Raw genomic sequence first — 10,447 nt, forward strand, 5'->3', positions numbered from 1 at the left:
TGCTGGGCCTCGGGAGGGTCCCGAGCCGCAGTGATGACCTGGGCAGGGACCGGACAGGACGGATCTGGGCTGACCCAGCTGCGCCAAACCACTGGTGGTTTAAAAAACTTCATCTTCCCAAATGGTCACGTGTGACTTAGTTTTAATAATGGGGGAACCCACCCCTAAACTCTCCTTTAGACAAAGGTCATAAACGTGAAAACCACTCAGCAAGCAGGAACACTGACCCCACCGTCCGGAAGGAGGAGCAGGAGGGTGATGTTGCCCGTATTCCCTGCCCGACACAGACCGCGCCTCACTTGTGCCAGCTCATCCACACAGCCCCCCGAGGGCGGTACTGTCGGGATGACCCATTTTGCAGATGGGGAGATCGAGGCACAGAGCAGCCACAGCCCCGTGTGGCAGGGCCGGGGCCCAGAGCTCTGTGTCAGCCTCTCCTTGCCGCCCGCCCCGCTTACACGGTGTGGAGGGTGAGGCTGGGCGGCCCTCCGGACGTGCTCACTTGGGGAGGGAAGTGCTGCTCTGGTTTCCATAGGAACCCAGGCCTGGGGCGCTCTGAGCGTGCACACTGCTGTGCTGCTTGAGGGACAAGTTCGGATGCTGATCTGGAAACCTGCTCTTTGGGAAACACAGATGGTGAAAGGGTGGCCCTCGTGGATTGAAAGGCGTCGCCTGGCCCTGCAGGGTGGCCTCCTCGCGCTCTCCTGGACTCGTGAGCTCTGTGCTGAGTGTCTCCACGTGGAGTCCTGTCCTAGCTCCAGGCAGCCCTGGGGGTTGGTTAATAGTTGAGATGGAAACCAAAGGAGATGAGGGGGCTTGGCAGGTGACCTGAAATCCCTCCCCCGCCCGTCCCTCCACGCTGCTCACTGGGTGGAGAAAAGCCCTTCAGAGGCCTGCCTGGTCCAGGGGTCCCATCGGAGTTGCTGGGGGACGGGATGTTTCCGTGTAAACTCATCTCCTCCCACAGCCCTCCCCGAGGTAAGTGCTGCGAGGAGGCCCATCCTGCAGGTGGGGAAGTTGGGGCCCTGAGCGGTCTGTGGCCGTGGCTCCTGCTAGTCTAAGGAGGGCCTGTGGCTGGTGCTCCGACAGCTGCTGGCTGGCTGTGAGGTTCATTACGGGACCAGGTGGCCCTGAGCCGGGGTCAGCACTGCTCTGTCTCCCTGGCCAGCGGCTCCCTCACCTGCTGCCCCTGCTGTGCCCTGGGACCGGCTCCCGGTTGAGGCAGACGTGACCTGGATTTGAAGGTCACGATGGCCACCATCCCCCGGCGGGACGGACGCCATCTGCACACCTGAGTGTCTGGGTTTCCCACCCCCGGTTGGCCTGTCGCCTCTCCCAGCGCCAGCGTGTTAGGTCCACGGGGCGGGGGCGGGCACTGAGTGGCTGTCCCTTCATCTGCCGAGTGTCCCGGGTGCCAGGCAGTCCCCCAGCGCCGGGTCCTTTGCGGGTGCCTTTCCCACACATTCAGCTGGTGCGGGTCCCCAGGCCCCTTGTTGAGGGCATGGGTGACGCACCAGGCGCTTGGCAGCCACGCGGGCCTCCGGGTGGTTACCTGGCTCCGGTTGCCCAGAGCCTGGGCTCAGAGGACCTCAGAGGCCTGTGCCCGTCCCAGGGGACCGGCCGCGGTGCCAGAACCTGCCTCCTCGCTGCTCCCACCCGGGAGGCGATGCGTGCAGTCGGAGCTCAGCACCTGCGCCGCAGGGAGCCCATCCCCCCGCCTCCTAGCGAGCAGGCCACGCGTGTTCAGGCGCCCAGCACCGAGGCACAGCCACCCCAAGGGGGTGTCACGAGCCCCTTTTACAAATGAAGCTGTTGAGTCCCAGGTGGTGCCCAGCGGGGGCTGGGGTGCTCCCCACGACTCCCTGCCTGTGGGCCCAGGGCCCAGCCACCAACCTCCTGCCACACGCACCTCCCGGCCTCCCCTTCCAGCTCAGGCATCACCGCCCCCAGGAAGCCCTGGGGATGGACTCGCCCTGGAGTTCCCACTGCCCGGGTGAGGTGGTCACAGATCTACCCTGTGGGGCACTCGTGAGCCACACCGGGTCCAGCCTGTTACACGGATTATCTCATTCAGACCCAAACACCTGGTGACGTGTGCCCCTGATGTGGAGGGGAAACTGAGGCAGACCTTGACCCCCCCAGGCACCTGCCCCTGGCTGGAACACCCGAGGTCACGTGCCTCCTGGAGCCCCGTTTGCCGGGGAGCTCTCACCAGGCCCTTGGGGTGACCGTCCTGCTCTAGGGACCCTCCCCTTTGCTGACTTGATACCGACGGTGAGCCCCACAGAACCAGGTCACCGTCCTGTGCGCCTCTAGGCGTGTGGCCTCCCCGGGACCCTGGGCCCTCCCGTACCTTCCTGCCCCGTCACGGTCCGGGCCCCCTCCTCTGAGGGGCTGTCCTCGCCCTGGCTCTCCTGGTGGGAGGCCTGTGGCGGGGTCCTGGTGAGGTCCGTGGGGGCCTTTGAAGTGAAGGCCCTGGGAGTGGAATCGGCATTTCGGCCCCCGTGGCCACATCAGCCAGAAACGAAGGTGCTGGATCCTGGTGGGGGCGCATCCCCTGCCCGACGCCTTCCCCTGGGCGCCGAATCCCCAGTCCCAGCGGGACCCTTGCTGGTGACTCTCAGGTCGCCTGGCGCAGCGCTCGGGGAGGCGAGGCGAGTGGGCCCCATAGAGCCCCCTTGGTCCTCGCGTGCGTGTGAGCCCCTCACAGGCGGTCTCGCTCCTCACCCAGTGGGGCCATGACCCGCCCAGGGCCACAGGGTCAGCGAGCGGCCAGTTGGACCAGGAGGCCCACGGGCGGGGCTCACACAGGGGCACCGCTTGCCTTTGCTCCAAAGGGGTTAAAATCTATATATATAAAAACCTAAGTGACCAAACAGTGGTGTGGCGGGGGGGGGTGGGGGGGGGGGGCGGTGTCCTAGCCCCAGGTCAGGGCAGACTCAGAGTTCTGGGTGCTCGCCCTTCCGGAACATTCTCTCGGCCTTTTACAGCCATTCTGTTTCTGGCCTCTCTGAAGGCACTCCCCTGGAGGTGCTCCTTTTTTTCTTGTTATTAATCATCACCCCAGGATATTTTCCCATTGATTTTTAGAGACTGGAAGTGGGGGGGGGAGACATCGATGTGAGAGAGACTCATCGATTGGCTTCTACCAGGGCCAGGGTTGAGCCTGCAACTGAGGTACATGCCCTTGACCGGAATCGAACCTGAGATCCTTCAGTCCCAGGGCCGATGCTCTATTCACTGAGCCAAACCGGCCAGGGCAGGGAGCGGGGAGGCCCTTTCTGACGCTGGGCGCCCCTCTTCCTGGTGTGTGTCGCCAGACCTGCTATCACCTCACTCTCCGCCTGTGTGTGTGTGTGTGTGCGTGTTTATGTGCGTGCGTGCGTGTGTGTTTATGTGTGCGTGTGTTTATGTGTGCATGTGCGTGTGTGTTTATGTGTGTGTCTATGTGTGTGCGTGTGTGTTTATGTGTATGTGTGAGCGCGTGTGTTTATGTGTGTATGTGTGTGCGCGCGCGTGTTTGTGTTTATGTGTGCGCGTGTGTGTTTATGTGTGTGTTTATGTGTGTGCGTGTGTGTTTATGTGTGTGTGTTTGTGTATGTGTGAGCGCGTGTGTGTTTATGTGTGTATGTGTGAGTGCGCGCGTGCGTGTTTGTGTTTATGTGTGCGCGTGTGTGTTTATGTGTGTGTTTATGTGTGTGTGTGTTTGTGTGTATGTGAGTGTGTGTGTTTATGTATGTATGTGTGTGTGTTTATGTGTGTGTGCGTTTATGTGTGTATGTGTGAGTGCGTGTGTGTGTTTGTGATAAAAAAGTGGAACAACAAATCTCTCTTTCTCTCTCTTTCAAATCAATCAATAGATATTTTTAATAAATAAATAAATATATATAAACGTTTAAACCATAATGGTGATCAAACAAAATCATAAAAAATATACAATTAATAAACAATACAAAGAATGCCCCCGCCCCCCGCGGGGCAGCTGTCGGTGCTGCTGGGGCTGCTGCTCCCCGCCCTCCCGCCTCGGATGATGCCCTCCCGCGATGCCCTCCCACCTCGGACGATGCCCTCCCTGCCCTCCCTCGATGCCCTCCTGCCTCGGATGATGCCAGGGCCATGACTGGGCGGGTCAAAGGCAGGTCACAGGGCTCGCCAGCCCCTTTGTGCTTTGTGGCTGCCTCTGGGGCCGCACGCCCCCTCTCTGTGAGCTGTGGTTCTGGGTGAGCAAACCACACCCCTCCCCGCCCACCCCTGCTACGTTGCCTTCGGGCTGTGATGAGATTCCAAGGTCTCCACGTCGGCCTTGCCTTGCGTGAATGTCTTTCACGGTCTGCCCAGAGGGGGAGAATGTTCTAGAAGGAGAGACCATGTTGGTGTGTATGGTCCCCATTGTTGGCACTTCTTTTTAAAAAAATATATTTTATTGATTTCAGAGAGGAAGGAGAGGGAGAGAGAGATAGAAACACCAGTGATGAGAGAGAATCATTGATCGGCTGCCTCCTGCACACCCCCCACTGGGGATCGAGCATGTGCCCTTGCCTGGAATTGAACCTGGGACCCTTCAGTCCACAGGCGGACGCTCTATCCACTGAGCCAAACCAGCCAAAGCCATTGCTGGCCATCGATGCTGCAGTGGGGGGCCCTGTGCACCTTCACAAAGGCGTCGGGGTGGTTGGCATCTTCCCCTCACATCCTTAATGACCCTGAGCCCCCTCTCAGGTAGCCCTGGACGTGTTCAAGCCGCATCTGTTAAATATTCAGGAACAGCAGTCAGCGGTGCCCCAGAGCCCCTCGGGGTGCGCCTGGACACCCCAACCTCCACTAGCTGCCGTGGGACTTGGTGTCGGCTGGAGGGTGCAGAGCCCACGTGTCCTGGCCCAGCGGTCGAGTGGGGCTTCATCCAGGAGGGAAAATGAGTGGGGTGGTCTGTGCTCACCGTTGGGTGGGTTACCTAAAACTTGTAGGTAAACCGCTGCAAACCCTGGACGGGGTCAGGCTCCGTCTTATTTTCTCAGGATTTTTTACTGCGTTGCTCAGCGGACAGGCACGTTTCCTTCCCCTCCCCCTCCCCTGAGTGAGGAGCCCAGCCACCATCCCCTCAGCGTCCCTCAGGCCCAGCTTCTCCAGGGTTGTCTCTTGTGTCCTCAGTCTCCAGGGTCGAGCTTGCTGTCCTGATGTTTTAGGGCAGTGGTTCTCAACCTGTGGGTCGCGACCCCTTTGGCGGTCGAACGACCCTTTCACAGGGGTCGCCTAAGACCATCCTGCATATCAGATATTTTCATGACGATTCATAACAGTAGCAACATTACAGTGATGAAGTAGCAACAAAAATAATCTTATGGCTGGGTCACCACATGAGGAACTGTAGTTAAAGGGCCAGAAGATTGAGAACCACTGTTGTAGGGGATTACGGTCCGAGTGGTCAAGGAGCAGCCAGGGTGGAAGTAGACTGGGACCCAGTCCCTCCAACACCGAGCCCACCAGCTCTGGCCCCTGCCGGTTGTCTGCGGGCTGAGCTGTGGGAGCTCCTCGTAGGTCTGGACACGGACCCGAACCCCGTGGCACGTCCTCTGCCGTCGGTGGGCGTCCTCGCCCTGGCTTGCCACGGTTCATCCGTGCACACAGCTGCTTAATCCGGGGGGAGCACATTGACTTACGTTTGTTGTTGTGTGTGCTTCGGGTGTCATGTCTGAGGCACCAAATCCATGGTCGTGAAGATTTAATTCTTACGTTTTTTTCCTAAGAGTTTCATGGCTTTAGCTTTCAGATTCGGGGCTTTATTCCGTGTGTGGTGGGAGGGGAGGGGCCAGTGTCATTCTTCTGCACGAAGATACCCAGTTGTCCCCACGCCATCTGTGGAGGAGGCTGCTCAGCCCCATCGGGCGGGCTGGGCCCCCGAACGGAAGGTCATTTGACCGAGGACGTGCGTGTTTCGAATCCTGACCCGGGGACTGGCTTTGTGGAGGGTGAGGACGGGCTCAGGACAGCTGGTTTCCTTTGCATGTGCAGTCCCATGTGTAGTGCCTCAGGCAAGGATGCGTCTGACACATGCACGGTGGACCCTCCCTGTGCCCTGCACTGCGGGGCGGTTTAAAGCTGTGGGTTAGGCCCACCCTGAAAACCTCAACTTCATCACAGCTGCAAAGACCCCATGTCCAAATAAAGTCAGGCACAGGTGCCTGGGTAGGACTCCTGTGATTCGGGGGGAACACAGTTCTCCCGATACATGCTGTCCACCCCTGTCATCCTCCTGATACACGTGTAAGAGCGAGAGGCGCTCCCCTCGTGGAGGTGAGGTGTGCGGGCCACCTGCTGTCACTCGCCTAGCAGGTGGCGGGTGGCAGAGTCGGGAGCCAGGGCTGAGCCCTGGGGCTCCTGAAGAGGCCCGTGGCCCTCTCCTCGGGCCATGGTAGCCACACGGGGACTCCACGCCCTCCTCCCACCGTGAGCTCCCTAGGTCCTGGGGTTTGCAGAGTGAGGGGGAGCGAGGGCACCGGCTGCAGGGAAGGGCTGTGCCCGCCGCTGCCTCCTGCGGACTCCAGGATGTATTTCCTTGCCCTCTCCCTTGCCTGTTCTGGGGACTGTCCCACTCTGACTTCTCAGCTCCGTGAGCTCCTGGGCCCTGAGGCCTGGGATCCCGGATGGAAGGCTCAGGCCCAGGAAGTGGTTCCTGACAGCCCGTGGGGAGAGCTGGGGTTATTTTTATTATTATTATTATTAGTTTGTTTTATATTTTATTGATTTTTTTACAGAGAGGAAGGGAGAGAAAGAGCGATAGAGAGGTAGAAACATTGATGAGAGAGAAACATCGATCAGCTGCCTCCTGCACCCCCCCCACTGGAAATATGCCCACAACCAAGGTACATGCCCCTGAGGGGAAATTGAACCCGGGACCCTTCAGTCCACAGGCCGATGCTCTATCCACTGAGCCAAACCAGGTAGGGCTATTTTTCTTATTTTAAAAATATTTTTATTGCTTTCAGAGGGAGGAGAAAGAGAGAGAGAGAAAGAGAGAGAGAGGAACATCAGTGATGAGAAAGAATCATTGATGGGCTGCCTCCTGCACACCCCACACTGGGGACCGAGCCTGCAACCCAGGCATGTGCCCTGACCGGGAATAGAACTGTGACCTGGTTCATAGGTCGATGATCAACCACTGAGCCACACCGGCTGGGTCAGCTCCAGCTATTTTTAAATCTAAACAGATGGGGTGCCCGAACCGAACTCTGACAAGGCTCCCAAGTTCCCGATCAGGTTTGAGGATGCCCCCCCAGGACTGGAGATGGGATTCTGTGTGGTTTGAGGTTGAGATGGGATCGACATGAAGCATTCTCTCAGCTCAGAAGTGCCCACAGGGTTCAGTGTTGTATACACTGCAGTGGTCACCACGGTAAGTCTAGTGAACATCCGTCACCTCACTTTTTTTTCTTGTGACGAGAACTTTTAAGATCTACTCTCTCAGCGACCTGCAGGCACACAGTGCAGTGTTGTCACTATGTCCCCATCTGCACGTCACCTCCCCGGGACGCGTGCCAGTGTCCCCCACGATCTGAAAGCACAGGTTAATGTGGAGCCGCCTGTGAGCTGGAACGGCCTAAAGCAAAGAGGCGATTACTGTGAACTTATATGGACAACTCGTGAGCGTTCCCAAGACCCCAAATTCAAGGCACACGCAGTGTCTTCATTTCGTTCATGGCGCTTGCAGTGCCTGGTCACATTCCGTTTTATGCTGCGCGTAACACCCCGAGGAGCGTGGGCTTTCTGACAGCTCAGCCGCAGCTGCTGGCAGACGCACAGAGCGCGTGGAGCTGAAGCCCGGCTGCGCAGTCAGCTCCAGCTCGAGGGCTGGATGCCGAGACGCTGGCGTGGTTCTGGGGGAGGAGCTCGCGGGCCCTCTTGCTGCATGGGGCGGGTGTGTGTGTGTGTGTGTAGGGCCTGCGTCCTGGCCCGCTGCAAAACGGACGCAGCGCTTTTTCTGCTTTCCCCCTCTGCTCATGGAAGTGAATCCCCTTCCGATCGCTTTCCGTCCTGAGCACAGGCACGGATGCAGGTCTTTTGTAAAAGCCGAGTGGTGTAACGCGGACCCTCAGAAAGTGCGAGACACCTGTAGGGAAGTTTGTGCCTTCGACCCCATCTACTTGTGTTCTGCGACTTAGCTGAATGGTTGAGGAATTCTAACAGTGCTTTGGGGGAGTCTTTAGGGGTTCTGTGTATAATGTCATGTCATCTGCAAATAGCTGTACTTCCTCCTTTCCAGTTGGGAGGCCTTCACTTCCTTTTCTTGCCCAGTTGCTCTGGCTGGGACTTGCAATGCTGTGTTGAGTAAGAGGGCCAGAGGGGCATCCTGTCTTGGTCCTGCCCGCAGAGGAAAAGCCCTTAGCTTTTCACGGTTGAGTCTGATGCCAGCTGTGGGCACGACCTAGATGACCGTTATTCTTATCTTGAGGTGTGTCCTCTGTACCCCCTTTGCTGGCTTTTGTCGGGTGTTTTTTCTGCGTCCGTTGAGATGACCGTCTGTTTTATCCTCGGTTTTGTCACCGGGCTCTGTCATAGTGGCCGGCTTGTGGGTGTTGAGCCATCCTTGCATTCCTGGAGGGCATCCTACGTCACCGTCACCGTGGTGCACGATTGGTGGAATGTGCTGCTGAATTCACTTTGCTAAGATTTTGTTGAGATTGTGTTCTCACGGGGCTTAACTTGTCACGTGCCACAGGCCTTTTTGTAATGGTGCTCACTAACACCCAAAACATAAAGGTTACGAAGGAGGTACTTACAGTACAGCTCTGGTGACAGACCCAGGTGAGGCAGCCCTGCTGCTCTAGTCTGTGGGGACCCCCTGAAGCTGCCTCATGGCCCCGAGGGCTGCAGCAGGGGCTGGGTCCCCGGCAGGGCAGATTCTGGTGAGCAGCCGCAGGGAGTGAGTGTGGGAGGGGGCTCGGGTGGGGTGGGTGGCAGGCTTGGGGGAGGCTGTGTGGCCGGCACTGAGAGCCCAGCTCTGCACCTCCCCGAGTGAGCGCGGGAAAGACAGGTGACAGCTGCAGTGCAAGAGCAAACGCCTCCTTCCTCCTCCCTCCTTTGCAGCATTCAGCAGCCCAGGTGCTGGCCTCAGCGGTGTGCATTGGGCCCTTGGTCCTCCCACCAGTCTGGGAGCTGGGTCCTCTCCCAGCCATTGGCAGGCAGGAGCCCCAGCCCAGAGGAGCTGAGCGACCGGAGCCTGGCTGCAGGGGCTGAGTTTCTACCTCGCCCCTCTGAGCACCTGGCCTGTAGGGTTCCTGCTCTTGTTGGAAAGACCTGAACCTGCCTGCTGCTCCCTCTGGGGCTACATGCCCCTGGGGCCACTGCCCCTCCCATTTCTGGACAACTTGACCTCCTTTGTCACCCAGCCTCATGCTCAGCTCCCTCTGCAGTCTCCCTGGGCTGCCCGGGGCCAGGTGGCTGTGTCCCTGCCCCCGGAATTGGATGGCACTTCCCCTGACCCAGCCCCAGCTCCATCCTGTCAGTCTCCCAGTGCCAGGCACAGGGTCAGGGTCATGTTGTCCCCCAGGCCCCACGTCCCCCAGCTGGGGCAGGACCTTCCACCTCTGTGCTCTTCCCACACGCCGTGTACATTTATCTGCAAACGTTAGCTGAGCATATACTATGTGCCGGGCTGGGCACTCGGCTTGCAGCAGGGAAGGAAGCCGTGTCCTTGCTCTGGAGACTGGCCTCTGTGATGGGGACAGACACTGACCGAGCAGGCAGGGACACTGGGGAGGTCAGAGGGGTGGGGCCCGGGGCTGCTCCTGCTCACTGGTCCTGCTCAAGGGCACGGGCGGCGGCCAGGCCAGGCCTCAGGAGACGTTTGAGGACAGCTGATGAGCGGGTGGCTGCTGCTGTCACCTGGTGATGGCGGCAGTCAGACGGGCAACCATCTATCACGTGTCTGAGTGTCCATGAGGCTTAATCATATTTGTGCCTGCAGCTCTCAAGGAAGGGCCTGGAATGCTAAAAATAGCTAATTTACAAAATGAAGGTGACACATGGGTCTGGTGGAAATGAAAGTGGTATGAAAAGTTGTCCAGTGAAAAGTGATTCTGCTGACCTCCTTCCGAGACGGCTCTGCACACGCTGGTGTGAGTGTCTGTGTGCGTGAGATTGTGTGTGATTGTGACTGTCTCTGTGCCTGCGTGTGTGTGTGCCTGCGTGTGTGTGTGTGTGTGTGTGTGTGTGTGTGTATGAGAGACACCCATGTGTGCATCTGTCTGCCCGGCCCATGGCCCCCCGGCCGCCCTGACGCCCGCCCTGCCCGCAGGTCTCCGTGCTGGTCTTCATCGCCCTGGCCTTCCTCACCTGCGTCGTCTTCCTGGTTGTCTACAAGGTGTACAAGTACGAGCGCCTCTGCCCCGACGGGTTCATCCTCAAGGTAAAGCCGCACCCCCCCGGGGACCGCGCCCCTGTCTCACTCAGG

General features: G+C 58.8%; 1 protein-coding gene across 1 annotated transcript in view; it reads left to right on the forward strand.

The window, feature by feature from the left end:
- LOC102767503 (neuron-specific protein family member 1) overlaps positions 1 to 10,447 on the forward strand; it is a 17,880-nt gene that overhangs the window by 2,194 nt on the left and 5,239 nt on the right. The window contains exon 3 of the mRNA XM_006766573.2: positions 10,290 to 10,402. Coding sequence (XP_006766636.1) covers positions 10,290 to 10,402 — 113 coding nt within the window. The remainder of the gene's footprint in view (positions 1 to 10,289; positions 10,403 to 10,447) is intronic.

This window comes from Myotis davidii, unplaced genomic scaffold, assembly GCF_000327345.1.
Source record: "Myotis davidii unplaced genomic scaffold, ASM32734v1 scaffold960, whole genome shotgun sequence".
NCBI lineage: Eukaryota > Metazoa > Chordata > Mammalia > Chiroptera > Vespertilionidae > Myotis > Myotis davidii.